This window comes from Pollachius pollachius (genome assembly GCF_949987615.1).
Source record: "Pollachius pollachius genome assembly, chromosome: 2".
Lineage (NCBI taxonomy): Eukaryota > Metazoa > Chordata > Actinopteri > Gadiformes > Gadidae > Pollachius > Pollachius pollachius.
Genome location: NC_136935.1, coordinates 31,802,693 through 31,817,317, shown reverse-complemented (window position 1 = coordinate 31,817,317; position 14,625 = coordinate 31,802,693). Strand labels below are relative to the sequence as shown.

Genomic DNA, 14,625 nt, shown 5'->3' with positions numbered 1-14,625 from the left:
GTGTAGAGAATTCATATATAGATGGGCCAAGTTTTAACTATTTCAACAGGCCTGCAATGGTCGGAGGACAGTTATTTTTAATGTATATATGAAAAGAGAAAAATTGACAAACATAGCCTCCAACCAATGCACAGAAGCTGTTCTTTTAGTGAATCTATTATTTTGTTCTTAAGCTATTTATGCCCATATTTGGCTGGTAATGTTTATGACAATATCTCACAAAAATAGTTGCCCAAAGATTGCCATTTCTTTATATATACTTCGTCCCACTGTCTCATAAGCAAAATAAGGTTTGGGGCAAGTGCTTTGAAATTGTGACAAACTCTTGACATGCTGTATAATATCCACATGTACTGGGATGGTAAGAATCCACCAGGTGTTTTTGTGAGAGGTATTACAAGCCATTTCAAAATCTGCCCTGCGACATCAAGTGATCAGTCTACCAGCCTCACTCCTACTCTCACAATTACAGGACAGGGCAGATTTTTAAATGGCCCTTTAAGATTTTTTTTGTGTCACCATTAACTACATGTGTACTATCATTAAGGTTTTCAACAAAGCAACAATTGTCCATTATTTACATCTCGTTTTTTGTATGACGTTTAAGAAGACAAATGTATAATCTACAAAATGCTTTATACGTTTTATTTTGATGAAATACAATAGATTTGTTCAAAGTGTGATGTACTCTTTGACTTGCATCTCTTTCTCCCTCTTCTGTAATTCTTCTTCTAGTCTTGGCCTCTTATTGTTTTTTCTTAAAACTCCTATCCATCTTGGCTTTATATTTGACCAGAGGGAGAACCAGGGTGGCGAATTTGTGGTCTTCTGCTGGGTCAAGCGTCGCTCCTTTGACACGGGCAGGCTTTATGAGAGTCAGTCCCATTGATTTGGCAACCTCCATTATCCTGAAAGATAAAAACAAAAAGTACGGAACGGTCACCTTAGAAAATTAAACTGAATAATGACTTCCTGTCGAAAAACTTTTTGATCAAGTAGGTGGGAGAACCCGAGTTTTCATAGCTTTGTGGAGTGGGCCACAAAAAAAAAACTGCCAGGGGCGGAGTTACAACTTGTTTCTTGTTTTGTCACGGAGACATTCTACCAAAGAAAACTATTGTTTTCAACTTTCGCTTTTAGAAGAGGACCTTAAAAAGTATTTATTTATGCGGTTGCCGGTCCAAGAGGGTGGCCGTTTGAACCGTTTACTAGTGCTGGCCTAGTTTGTGTTCGCAATTTACGTGCTCACAGATCCAAGCCTCCAGCAACGTGACGGGTAGAAACAAATAGGACGCCATGAATACATGTAAACAACCGTCCCCACAGGTTTGAGGTTGCCTGCCGTCACTTTAGATATTAATCTAAAGTCTTGATTTTGTGAGACGAACAGCACACTTACCACATCTCCTTGACTAACAGGTCTCGCTGCAGCAGCGTCAGGTTCACCGACATGTAACCCATGTGTAGCTGCAGTGCGAGGCAGTAGGCTGCAATCTTCGCACGCATGGACGGGGACACTTCGTTACTCAGACTGCAAGGAAATGGGAGAGACGTCTGTGTTAGATTTGGGTTTAATAAAATAAATAGATTATTGATGTACATTCTGGACTGATGGCTTAGAAATAGGCCCAGAGCTATACATGTACTGTACCATGTGGGCAGACAAAAGTGAATAAAAGGGTACCGTCATACCAGCCGTTCCAAAAGGACTCCATAGTAAAGGTCCTAAAGATTTTTTTCCGGAGATTGAAGGTGCACCCTTCATTCTGGCAAACTGGAATACAGTAAAAAGAAAAATAAGAAATTGCATGTATGGGCAAAAATAACTGGCACCATTGACGTATTAATTGTCATCAAGCACTCACATTTGCCATTAACCCTTCCAGCTCGAGCCAGCTGCAGGAGCATGTAGAGATAAGCACAGCAGCGCAACATCTTCTCCCTGGCTTCATTTCCATTTGGTAGAGATTCCATATGCTTAACGATGCTCGAACTGTTGCATGAAAAAAAAAAAGTAAGGCTTATCAAGAATCTGTCACTGTCCATTAGGCAGCCATCATGCTTTAGAGAGGGAGGGAGACAGAATCCTACTATTTGCCATTCTTCAATGTCTGCAGACCCTCTTCTGCCAGAGCAGCCATTTGGGAACCAGCTACAGCCAACTCTTCATAATCCGCCGGGGACAAGACTAGCAAACAATAAAGGAAAACAACGTATATGCAGCAGCTTTTAAAACACGCACGATGGAGATGTTAATGTGGTGAAGAAACCAAGTTAGTTCCTATTAATGGTAAAACATACGGTCATCAAACATGTACACATCTTCAGGCCTTTCAGCATCAGGGTAGCATGGGGGGATGTATAAAGCCATGTCTAGTTGGTTACTGGCCTCGTGGAGTTCCTCACTGAGAACTGAAGGAGAAGACAAAAGTGAGAAGAGTATTTAAGAAGACTGACCTAAAGAAAGACATAGGTGGCACAAAATCATCTCCTACATGTCCTACACATCCATTGGTTGACCAAAAGCAGCAGATTTCCACCCAAAAGAGCCAAGCAAACGGACATAATTAGCACACAAGCAGTAGACGCGTTTACCTGCAAATCCCTTTTGTTCGATCACGCTGTTGGCAGCCTTGGACACGGCCTGCTGCAGAGACTCGGCGCCCACCCTGTTCAGCCGCTGAGAGATCAGGGCTCTCTTCTGTTTCGTGGTTCCAAACGCCTCAACCAGGGAGTTCATCTATGGGAAAATACAAGCCAGACAAGGCTTAGCGAACTAACATGTTTCCAATGTCTCAGCGTTCTCAAGTAGGGCTGCAACGATAAGTTGATTGACAGAAAATCTATTGGAATAAATGTAGTCGACACGTATAAACAAATATATAAATTAAAACAATTGGTTGAAGGATCTTTGTAAATAATTATCATTTAGTTTTCTTGGCTGCTTGTCAGTTAAAGCATGCAACATTAGGACATCCCATATTTTGTGATTCAGACTAAATAACAAATCAGCAAACATTTGTTAGATGCAGTCCTATTCTCAAGAAAAGTTGAGGAACTAGACACAGATCATATTGGAAGAAGATCAAAAGCACAGACAAAAGGTGATATCTGTGGTGATTAAAGTAACATGGGTGATGCTTGTGGTGGGTGTGGTTAGTTGGAGGGATGGTACCTTTTCAGAATAGGTCAGATTAGCGTGGTCAACCTGTTCGGTCACCTTTGGCTCCCCTGGTTTGGAAAAACACAGTAAGAAACTTTAAACCAATCAGTTAGTTTAAACTGGACAAAAATATAACTTATTTAAACCTGCACTATGTCCATTTGCAACTGAAGCTATTTACCCTATTCATAAATATCAGACAGCTAATATCATCTGAAAATGATAACTATAAGAGTAGCTATAACTCAAGTAGCTATAGGTATGTCTATGTATTTGTACATAAATTTCGTATCCTACTTCTTTAATAGCAATAGAGCAAACTATATTAACAAAAAGCATGGGGGCATCAATGTTTTTCCCACTCGGGATGATCTGTATTGCACAGTGGAACACAACGAGATTTCACCTAAAACTACTGGGGTCATTTTCACACTTAGCCAGGCTTTTGTGTGCACCCAGACAGATTTTCTTGCGTCAATATTTAGATATTTAATACCTGTGAAAATGATAGAACAAGCATAAAGGATCATAATGATAATAAAAAAATATTTTTGTTATAAAAATCGGCCTGTTTGCATTTTGAAAAATAATAATCGAAAAGGCAATGAATCATCTTCTTCGGTGCATTTGATATTCACAAAGTGAAATAATCTATAATAAAAAATGACGAGCGATTCATTCACTACAAGGACAATATCCATCATGAAAAGCAGGGAAGTGTGTTTACAAAGAGTCTACCATAGAGTTTGATGTTGAGTGGGCTTCTATAGGAAGGCGGGAGGGGGAGTTGCTTACACGGGTATCAAACATCTTAATAATGAAGTAAGCAACCTTTAAACTGTCTGGGTTGCACACAAAAGCCAAAATAATCTTGGAAAATATTCTAAAGATGGTATAAATAGTAATTCTCCAATTTGTGGTTTAGGTACAATCCGACGACTGTGGCAAAAGAGACATGAGGTGGTTGTTCTGTTTTCCATTCCAAAATAACTTTTACCTGAAATAAAAGGTTGCATTTTAAAGAGCTGAGCACTGTGCATTTCCATCTCCATGGTGTCTTTGTTCAGCACCCCAACATAGTATCTGCAGAGGCAAGAAGGAAGTCAATTGTTAAAAAAAAAATCAAGCAAACTAGAGGTTGTGAATTAACGCTGTTTGCATAAAAAATATAACGTACTTGCAAAGGTTGTTGCATTTTAACGACCCTGGCCCAAAATTGTTTGCAACATACGATAGTCTGTCGGATTCAGCAACCTATAAAGAAAGGCAGAATAATGTGCACGGTGTTGCCCGGGTATATAACAATGCCATGTTTGTGCAGATGTCTCGAACAGTTCCCTGATTAAAATAAAAGAACAACTATTCTTACCAACAATCGTCTCGATTTTTTTCGAGGATGTTCCTCGTCTGTGTTCTTGTAGAACGTGAAGTTCAGCTGCTCTGCGTTCTTTATATTTCCATTGGAAAACTGAACTGTCAAACGAAAACATCATACATTCCCTTGTAAGTAAAACACATTGCTCTGATGGTACGCCAGGTGACAGCGCCATGTACGTTGAACACCGCTATAAAGGGGTTAACACAACATTATTTTGGAAGCAACAAACAAGTACATCATGTGTTTACGACTGCGGTAACGTTGGCATGTAAGTTCAGGGAAAGCATCAGAGAACCCACGTGTGCCGTATAAAACGCGTTTGGCGGTTACATGCAACACGACGTATTTCACCAATAATTCGTTTAAACGTATCCGAAGATAAATCATAGATAAGTTCCCAAATAAAAAAATAGAAAACATTTACCAATAGCAGCTTTATCTGTAGCGCTTTCTTCTTCACAACACACAAACGTGCAGTTGGCAGCCATTGTTGTTGACTACTGTACTAGGAGCACGCATGCGTCGATGAAACGGGGGTATTACTACAGCGGCACCCCGGGGTAAGGAGTATTAGTGCAATGGCTTTTTAAAGATAATAATAGAAACGCCACAAAAATAAATATCATATCGGTTATATAATATCACGGGGCATTTTTAATAATGTCGTTAAATAAATGTATTAATAGAAAACAAGGGATTCAAACGCACCATAATTAATTCTGCAATCAGACACCGTTCAAACAGAGTCAAAGCTTTGGCGCCACCTTGTGAGTCTAACTGCAACGGCATTCCATTGTAATCTCAGTCAAATATAAACCCTTGCTACAGAGCAAATGTGTCTATTGCAATCCTTTTTTTTATAAATCAGGTTTTATTATTAGAAATGAATGATGTCCTTTGATTGATTGACAGACAGAGCTGGCCACGAAGCATGCGCAGCACCGCTCTAGGACGTCACGTGAGCCCGTCCTCTACGTCCAGCCATACTCAAAAAAATGGTGTACAGCATAGTCAGTGTATCGTGAGCTACTTTGTTTCGTTGAAAAGTATGACAAGCACCCATGTTTGATTTATTGTAGCATCAGTATATACTTTATGAACGTGTGACTCGTACTACACCCGTCTATGGATTAGCAGATACAGCTCACAAGCTAAACTGCAAATGCACGCAAAGGCATACATCCATCTAAAGGCTAGTCCAGGTAGCCGTCTGAAGAAGTAGCTTGGGCCTGTTCAGTTCTTGTGTCTTCTCATCAGGAGCATTCAAGGTAGGAATCAAACACCCCACATATAACCCTAGCGTATGAGTTGTTGCGGTAGCATTTAGGGTTACTATTACAATGACCCACCTCTATGTAACCTGCTTAACTATTAAAAGGTAGCATTACAGACAGGTAACTTGGTCAAAACATTGCAACATGTGTTTTTCAAAAGATTTAGCTGAAGTAAAGGCCAAAGGTCCATTTTAATTACGCGACACACATTTGCTCACGTTTGATATGCATCTGTAGCTTAATTTACATACATACATAAAGGCCTATACGAATATCTTTGTGAACGATAGAAAAGGAATTATCATCAAAAATTTATATTCATTAAATGCCTCATGACAAACACACCATCTCTCACGTCTGCCCATCCTCCTTACCACACCCCCTCTCACCTTTCTCCAGGGCAATGGATTTCCCCAGCCACTTTGAGCAGATCTTCCAGCAACTCAACTACCAACGTGTCCATGGCCAGCTGTGTGACTGTGTTATTATGGTGGGCAGCCGTCATTTTAAGGCACACCGGGCAGTGCTGGCGGCCTGCAGTACCCATTTCCGAGCCCTCTTCACCGTGACAGAGGGAGACACTAGCATGAACATGATCCAGCTGGACAGTGAGGTAAGCAGGGCTTTAATGTGATCCATGTTAACAAGAGGATGTAAACTAGTGTAATGCTAATCTTAATAGGCAGTTATAATAGTGATTCTAATAATAAAGGTTATTATACACATACGTGAAATTGAAAATCATAAATGATTTGCTGAGGACAGTGTTTTTCCCCCCACTGCTGTTATGCTTGATGCTGCTGATCTGATGGGTGCCGATATTATTATGTTATACGAATGACGTGGCCATCTTTTACTTTTCTTTCATCAGGTGGTAACAGCAGAAGCCTTTGCGGCCCTAGTCGACATGATGTACACGTCAACGCTGGTGCTGGGGGAAAGCAACGTGATGGATGTCCTCCTAGCAGCCTCACACCTGCACCTGAATAATGTTGTGAAGGCCTGTAAACACTACCTGACCAACCGCACCCTGCCCCTGTCGCCCCAGGCTGACAGACCCCCGCGGCACCAATCTCAGCAGGATCAGCAGAGGCATAGACAGCAGCAGCAGCAACAACAACAGCAGCAGCAGCAGCAGCAACAACAGCAGCAGCAACAGGCAGCAGAGTTAGCAGCGAATGCTAGCCTAGCGACTAACAGTGCTACATCCAGGCTGCAGCGCTCCTTCTTGTTGCAGCAGCTGGGGCTGAGTCTGGTGAGCTCAGCCCTGGGGGGCATGGAGGGGGACGGACCGGGCAGGTCTCTGAACAGTGGAGCGGTTGAACAGGCAGAGTCCTTCCCGATCCGGCGATTCCACAAGCGCAAGCAGACACTTACCCTGGGCATATCGGATGAAAGACCCAGGCAGAGACCACGCCCCTCTGTGCCTACCAGAGGCTTGTTGGGAGAGGCAGAAGACGGGGAGGAAGGCCCGCTGTTTTCCCCAGACTCCCACAAAATGGGAGAGGAATCAGTAGAAGTCGCTGGGTTAGTTGAGGCTTCCCAAGATGATGCTCAGATGCCCAGCCAATCAGACAGTGTACAATGTGAAGGGGAGGAGGCAGGGAGGAGGCAGGGCGGATTGGGGAAGGAGGAGTACAAAGAGGAAGGAGACCTCAGAGACAACAGAGCAGAAGCAAAAATGTCCAAGACGGAAGAGGAGGAGGAGGCACTGGAAGACAAGGTGAGGTCAACTACAAAAGCATTAGCGTAACATTAGCATTAGCATAACATTCACATTGTATGTAAAGAAAATGGATCAAACAATGTAATGTGGTGTTTAATTTTTTTCATGCAGGTGGTTGTAAAGTGTGAGCCTCTCAGCTCCCCCGAGCCGGCCGACGAGATTAGTTACGTGACGTCCCAGGCCGAGGGCGGCGACCCGGCCGGGAACGGGGGTCAGGACGAGGGGGAGAAGGTGGAGCTGAGTCCCGAGAGCACCCAGAGCAGTGATCGCAGCTTATCCTCCGACCCCCAGCCTCGCTCCGACACCATGCTCCAGCCCAGCTCCCAGCTGCGGCTCAAGGCGGGGATGGGCGGAGGCGCCGGGGCCGCCGGGGGTTTCGGGCAAAACGGAAAAGCCAGTTTCAGTATCTACAACTTCCTCGGCCCGAAGGGGTTCGGAGGTGCGGGGTCTGGGCTGGCCGCCAGGGACGATGACCTCCCCAACACCACAACCGGCGATGCAGTCACGCACAATTTCCTTTTCGGACAGGAAGCTGCCGGCACGTCCGGCTCAAACTCTCTGCTGTGTTCGGGTTCTCTGGGGAGCGAGGGCCACGGCGTTTTCGGAGAGTCTCTCTTCCTTCGGCCCCTACGCGACGACCTGGGAAGCTCGCAGGGAGTGGGCTCTGATCCGTTTGGTCTGGACTTTCAGCACTCCAGTGTGGGCCTCCACTCCCTGGCGCAAGCTTCGAGAGCGGCGGAAGGAATCGGGAACGCTTCCATGGGTTACCCTGGCTACCGACGCGTGGCTCCCAAGCTGGCCAATGGAATCGGAGGAGGCGCCTTGGCCCAAGACCCTCCGTCTTCCTCGTCGAGTTTGGGCGGGCCGCTGCTCCTCAACAACGCGGGGGGCTACGACGGGAGCGGGGGCCGGCCCACCTCGCTGCCCCCTCAGCTGACCCGCGCCTCGGCGGACGTGCTGTCCAAGTGCAAGAAGGCCCTGTCGGAGCACAACGTGCTGGTGGTGGAAGGGGCGCGGAAATACGCCTGCAAGATCTGCTGCAAGACCTTCCTCACCCTGACGGACTGCAAGAAGCACATCCGCGTGCACACGGGGGAGAAGCCGTACGCGTGCCTCAAGTGTGGCAAGCGATTCAGCCAGTCGTCCCACCTGTACAAGCACTCTAAGACCACCTGCCTGCGCTGGCAGAGCATCAACATGCCCAACGCGCTGCTGTAGGACAGTGGGCCCCTCCTGTAGGCGTGCAGGGGTCTTTATGTGGCTCGGACACCATGGCAGAATGGAAAGATCGCATTCCCCCCCCCCCGAGATGTTAAGGCTGTATCATTTTTCTATCTAGTCCAATTTGGGTAATACTTGAGTTTATAGTTTTGTTTGTGTTTTGTATACTTTCTGAGTCACTGACTGAACATATTTTTACGTTGATACATTTTTACGTCAGTGGCAGTGGAAGTGGTTGTACCTTTTGTTATTCCCATATCTGCTATGTGAAAATAGTACAAAACAACAGCATCCGTTAATTCTTTCCACTGTTGGTGCGTAGTAAAACACTGTCCTTGCCATCGTTTCTATGTCATCTGAACATCCAAAAGATTCCCCAAGTATGGTACTGTTAGGTTTCCTGTCTGAATGTGATGTACCAGTGAACCCCAGATCCCCTTATAATGTAAAGACATTGTTGATGTTTCTTTATGTGTGTGTGTGTGTGTGTTTGTATTTGTATGTCTCTCTGTGTCCTTTGTTGCTCAGCCGTTTTACAGAAGTGAAGGTAAATATGTAGGAGAGGTGCTAGATCAGTGTTTTTGAATTATGTCATTCAATTAAATGGGTAGCTGCCTTGTATGAGCACCTTTTTGAATCCTAGAGTTAAGCAGATTAAGCTTGTAATCGTAGCTTATGTGTGGTAAAAGGTCTACAGAAATGTGCCAAATAATCTTTGAATGAAGAAGTAGCATTGAGCCGTCAAACCTTGTGTTGATTTGCACTATCCGTTTGTATGCAGACTTGTTTCATAGGACAATGGAGGGGGCCACTATCAACAAATTAACAATCGAGTCCAAATGTTGAAAAGGTTTAGCAAATGTATCAGTGTGTTAGACATGTAAATATGGAACTTTCATAATGGCATAATTTTGTCTCAAACTTTAACACAGTAATACATTAACTAATCTAGATGTAGAGTATTCTGCCACATTATTTTATATCAGTGCTTTATATGTGTCCCATTTCGGCAACTTACATTAAATGCACAGAAAAATGTTAATTCAGTTTAACCCAAAAAATACCACGTTTACTGTCATGTAGAAGTCCAAAACTGTTGTTGCTTTCCAATGATCTATCATCTGTCATCTATCTATTGTTCCTGTTATTAGGCCCTTCATCCCAATGGAGACTCTACAGACTGTGTTTTGTGGAGCTACCACAGGACAGAGTCTGAAGAACCTCCATTGTTATGGTGGGATCTAGAAGTATCAAATAATTTATATATTGTGTTATTTTTATTGTGTTATCCCTTCTTTGTGGCAAATGATTTATTGTCAATTTGACATGAAATAGATTTACCGGTAACTTCAGTCACTGAGATTGACTTGAATCATGTGGTATTGAGTAAAAGTCTTTATTCCATGTTGGCCTTTTTTGTGTCAGTTACACTGTCTCTTTATACTGTCTTAGAAATACAATACATCGCTTCCATTTTGAGATGGCACCTTAATATTCAGTCGTTGCATTTTTACCTATAGTAATCAAGGAATAAACAGTCCTTTTTGAGACTGAGAAAGGTATTTCTTTTTTTATTTAAAGAAAATAACATTGATTGAACTCGTCACTGTTAATTTAAGATATAAGCTATCTTCTCTGACCATAAGTGATGTGAAGTGGTCTGTGTAGGGAAATAATCCATAATCTTGGAGTGAAGAGGATGTCACAGCAGATATGGAGTTGAGTTGAAGTGACATGATTAAATATTTCAGAACCGAGGTTTGAAGTTTGATTCTTCTAAAATGGCTTGTTTGCGTCAAGGAGAGGCCTGTTAAACTTGCCATGGTTCTGTCTTCTGCAACAGCTTATAATGGCAAATATAAAACACATACACTTTAGATTTCCCCAGAATTAGTTACTGCCTTATACCCTCTAAAATGCTGGGCTTTCCTATGCCAACCTTAAAGTATGCACATTCTTTGACATGCTTTTTCGGTACACCTAGTGTAAAATTTAACACTGGATGTAATGGTCGTCTATGTCAAACATTTTGAAAAACACAGTGCTTTAGTTGTTATATTGGTATATTAAAGAGTAAATGTTCATTCCTTTGTGAGATTTGTACATTTTTACATTTGCACAGTTGTCAGGAAAGTTTTTGTTTAGTCTTGACTATAAAATGGAATGAAAGCTAAGTTAAATGAAAGAGGACTAACCTAATAAACAGGTGAAGTCAGTGTCTATTGGTTACTTAAAGTTTGAGCTCCTTGATCATTGGCTGGGCGCGGAGGCCCAGCAGCAGGTTATTGGCTGCCAGGGCGGACATCTCATTGCGGGTGGAGTAGGAGGCACTAGCAATGTGAGGGAGGATCACTGTGGAAAAAGAATGATGCAAACTTTGTAATATAGTTGTTTTAGGCCTAGTAGTGATTCTCGTGCTTTTAAGTTACTGAAAAATTATTCCTCAGAGAAATCCCAGTAACAAACTTGTATTGTCTGGAAGAAACATTTTGAGGGTCTATCCAAACTGTATCCAGACTTCAATTCCCTTCATTAAATGTGTGAGTGTAAAATAAGAAGACATACCACAGTTTTTGAGCGTAAAGAGAGGGTGGTCTGTGGGCAGGGGCTCAGGAACGGTCACATCTAGTCCAGCCCCTGCAATCTGTCCGGTAGATAGCGCGTCATATAGGTCCTCCTGGTGCACTACGCCGCCTCTAATACAACCACAGAGAGAGCACAAGCGCTCTGTTAGTAGGCTCACTAACACACGTCAGAGCAGATTGGGCTCTGCGTGTGGAGAGCAAATTCCAAATGGTAGTTAAAGGGTTATCTGTGGAGGTCATATTTATCTTTAGCTGAATTCTTCACTTTAGCAGAGATAGTGTGAGATGTTGTTGATCTGTTTTGGCTTGGACACATTGAGAGTTATGTTTTGTGTTATTATGTTTTCTATGAGAGTATGATAAACATACCTGCTGGTGTTAATGAAAATGGAGGTTTTCTTCATCTTTGAGAACAGGTCCTTGTTGCAGATCTCCTTCGTCTCTGGCGTGAGAGCACAGCACGCGGCCAGGAAGTCAGACCGTTTGGCCAGTTCATCCATGGAGACTAGAACAACACGCACACATGGTCAAAGGTACTCATATTGGTTATTTAGAGGGTGGTCGACATCCGGGAATCACTAGCAACGCAGTGAGTAAAATTTCAATAATATATCAGAAAGAAATTGACATGGGGGGGGGGGGTGCTTACCATATTCTGCATTGATCAAACTGGCCAACTCAGGCCTGGGTTCCACATCGGTGTAAATAAACTTCTTAACTTTGAATGGTGCAAGGCGTTCGGCAATAGCAACCCCTTCAAATGAAAGAATATAGATGTTGTCAAACGGGCAAACATCTACAATTGTGAGGGACCTATGAATGATCGGTAATGAATCGATGTATATATACTTTATATATATATATGTATATATATATATATATATATATATATATATATATATACACACACACACACACATATAGACGGTATATAGAGTACTACAAATGTGGATGGGCATTTGTTTTACACTGTGTGTGGGTGTTTTGGTGTATGTGTGTGTGCATGCATGTGAGAGAGAGAGAGTGAGAGAGAGTGCTTTTGTTATGCATACCAATTCTCCCCAGGCCAAAGATGCCCACAGTGCTGTTAGCCAGCTCATGTCCACACAGCCACAGAGTTCTCCACGTTCCCCAGCCTCCGCTGCAGGTTGGCATAAAGGTACATAAAGTAGCACGCCCCTAATTAGTGACATGAGCCAACCCATCTGTGTGCCTACGATGACACCTCTGTGATTAGGCTCTAGTGTGTTGTTTTTCTAGTAATGTATGAGTGGTGTGTATGCCGTTACGTCTTGGCCTCGTGCGTGGCCTCGATCAGCCTCCTGGAGGTGGCGAGGAGCAGAGCTACGGTCAGCTCGGCCACAGCATCCGTCAGCACTTCAGGGGTGTAGCCAACACGGATACCCCTGAGCAGAAGGCCTTTAATGGAAGCGTGTACACAAACAGACACGCATGCATTGTTACACGCACACACACACACACACACACACACACACACACACACACACACACACACACACACACACACACACACACACACACACACCACAACACAATTGACAACACACACAAACACTTCTCACTCACCGTTTCTTAAGCTCTTCCAGAGAGAGATGGTCGAACCCCACTGACATAGTGCTAACGACCTTCAGGTTAGGGCCTACAGCCATACTCATCAGAAGAAGCACACACACACACACACACACACACACAGATATACACATTAGTACTCCAAAAACATACATTTGGGGGGTTGGTCTTTGCATTCAGATAAGCTACTTGCGGCAGCCATAGGTTGCCAGGGCTGACCTGCAGCGTCCAGTAGTTCTGCATCGATCTTCTCCGTTAGCACACAGAGCAGTGCGTCGACACCCTTCACCTTCTGAAGCAGCTCCTTCCTGGGCACTGGGACGTCGTCTGAGTCCCACAGCTCATACTGCACTCTGCAAACACAAAACTCTTTAAGACCTGATTTGGTATGCAATACAATACCACTATAATTTGTATTTCATCTTGCTGTAGTTAATCAGGAAGGGAAACTTATCCTTGCAAAATATCTTTCCCAAGAGCGAGCTGGCCAAGAATTCTAAGTGCAGAGTTGTTTTATTTGAACAAGTTATGCCAAGTCGACAGAGAATAGCACAAAAATAAATTAGAAAGACCGTAGTTGTGGCAGTGTATGTGTACTCCTCTACTACTCTAGGCCCACCTAACCACCTATTGATAAACAGTTAGGTATGGTATTGATAAACTGATGATGATGCTCCTTAACACGCACACTACTAACTCAAAAAAAGTTAATTTAGTCTAACTTGATAAATTAACAATTAAGGTACAAACAAATTAATACTAGTCTGTTTACATGAACATACAAGTTAACACACACACTACATAAGGCCTCAACAGATATCCAACAAAGCCCTGATTGATATACATATATTGCTGCACAAAGTGTGCAGTGTCCCGAATTACACATAAATCACCAGTCTCTGTATGAAGCGAGGACTCACCGCCCAGATTCCTGCAGGATCTTCAGGCCCACTGGTGGGATCTGTCTGGTGACGTAGACCTTGGACATGCTGGACATGTTCCGCTGAACGGCACCGGCAGTCACATTCCCAGAAAGGTTCAACGGCGCAACAGCGATGTGCTGGAGACGACGCAGGGACACACGGCTGCACCACATCACGGAGAGAGGGTTGAGTCTGTGGACAAGGCCCTGAGAGACAAACAGGCAGGCAGACACTGGTACTTTGGAACCGACCCCATGTGTAGGTATCAGACTTTACTTAGGGGGAGGCACAGATTGTGCTCTTTTTGACCAATATGAGAGGTGGGAGGATGCGGAGGAGTCCCCGATAGGTCTTTACAGCAGGAATGGGGCTTTCAACTGTCAAAGTTCCCAGACAACAGAGAGATTAGGGTAGAAAAGATAGAACATAGCGAATGAAAAACGTGAGAAACCGAGAGGGACATACACACACACACACACACACACACACACGAGTTCAAGAAGGACACATTTTCATGTAAATGTTTTACTTTTCCATGATTGACCTTTGTCTGTATAAACAGTAAGGGTCTCAAAAAGTACTAGCAGCCTTGCAAAAATCTGGTTCATTGATTTTGGTGTGCTCTTTCAGAATGGATACAATATAAGATGCTATATAATATAAGTACCACTGCAAGTTGAAGATGATTATGCCAAAATATATCAAAACATGTCAAGTCATTGCAGCCTTTCATAAGCATGCTGCTTGATCATAGAGTTTCTGCTA

At 43.4% G+C, this 14,625-nt stretch overlaps 3 protein-coding genes across 3 annotated transcripts; 1 reads left to right on the top strand and 2 right to left on the bottom strand.

The window, feature by feature from the left end:
• Positions 1-732: 732 nt before the first annotated feature.
• On the bottom strand, positions 733-5,032 carry polr1e (RNA polymerase I subunit E). Its single transcript, XM_079758788.1, has 12 exons — positions 4,966-5,032; positions 4,533-4,636; positions 4,341-4,417; positions 4,161-4,246; positions 3,176-3,231; positions 2,596-2,740; positions 2,302-2,412; positions 2,092-2,188; positions 1,866-1,993; positions 1,693-1,774; positions 1,400-1,531; positions 733-908 (listed from the first exon to the last, which is right to left on the bottom strand). The coding sequence occupies exons 1-12, from the start codon at positions 5,027-5,029 to the stop codon at positions 746-748; spliced, it is 1,245 nt and encodes a 414-aa protein (XP_079614914.1). The 5' UTR covers positions 5,030-5,032; the 3' UTR covers positions 733-745.
• A 563-nt stretch (positions 5,033-5,595) lies between these two features.
• On the top strand, positions 5,596-10,129 carry zbtb5 (zinc finger and BTB domain containing 5). Its single transcript, XM_079730716.1, has 4 exons — positions 5,596-5,809; positions 6,215-6,428; positions 6,687-7,538; positions 7,653-10,129. The coding sequence occupies exons 2-4, from the start codon at positions 6,219-6,221 to the stop codon at positions 8,757-8,759; spliced, it is 2,169 nt and encodes a 722-aa protein (XP_079586842.1). The 5' UTR covers positions 5,596-5,809; positions 6,215-6,218; the 3' UTR covers positions 8,760-10,129.
• An 863-nt stretch (positions 10,130-10,992) lies between these two features.
• Positions 10,993-14,033, bottom strand: grhprb (glyoxylate reductase/hydroxypyruvate reductase b; the record flags this gene model as incomplete). The annotated part of the gene is made up of 9 exons (XM_079730823.1): positions 10,993-11,114; positions 11,328-11,458; positions 11,717-11,852; positions 11,997-12,101; positions 12,400-12,488; positions 12,637-12,753; positions 12,935-13,007; positions 13,157-13,290; positions 13,858-14,033. 9 exons carry the CDS (start codon positions 14,031-14,033, stop codon positions 10,993-10,995), a joined length of 1,083 nt encoding a protein of 360 aa, XP_079586949.1.
• Positions 14,034-14,625: the final 592 nt, after the last annotated feature.

Excerpts from the sequence above, each read along its gene's own strand:
- polr1e (XM_079758788.1), bottom strand. The coding sequence starts at position 5,029 with ATGGCTGCCAACTGCACGTTTGTGTGTTGTGAAGAAGAAAGCGCTACA. Across the intron at positions 2,413-2,595 it reads CGAACAAAAGGGATTTGCAG|TTCTCAGTGAGGAACTCCAC; the intron begins GTAAACGCGTCT and ends CTTCTCCTTCAG. Across the intron at positions 909-1,399 it reads CTGTTAGTCAAGGAGATGTG|GATAATGGAGGTTGCCAAAT; the intron begins GTAAGTGTGCTG and ends TTTATCTTTCAG.
- zbtb5 (XM_079730716.1), top strand. The coding sequence starts at position 6,219 with ATGGATTTCCCCAGCCACTTTGAGCAGATCTTCCAGCAACTCAACTAC. Across the intron at positions 6,429-6,686 it reads TGATCCAGCTGGACAGTGAG|GTGGTAACAGCAGAAGCCTT; the intron begins GTAAGCAGGGCT and ends TTCTTTCATCAG. Across the intron at positions 7,539-7,652 it reads AGGAGGCACTGGAAGACAAG|GTGGTTGTAAAGTGTGAGCC; the intron begins GTGAGGTCAACT and ends TTTTTCATGCAG.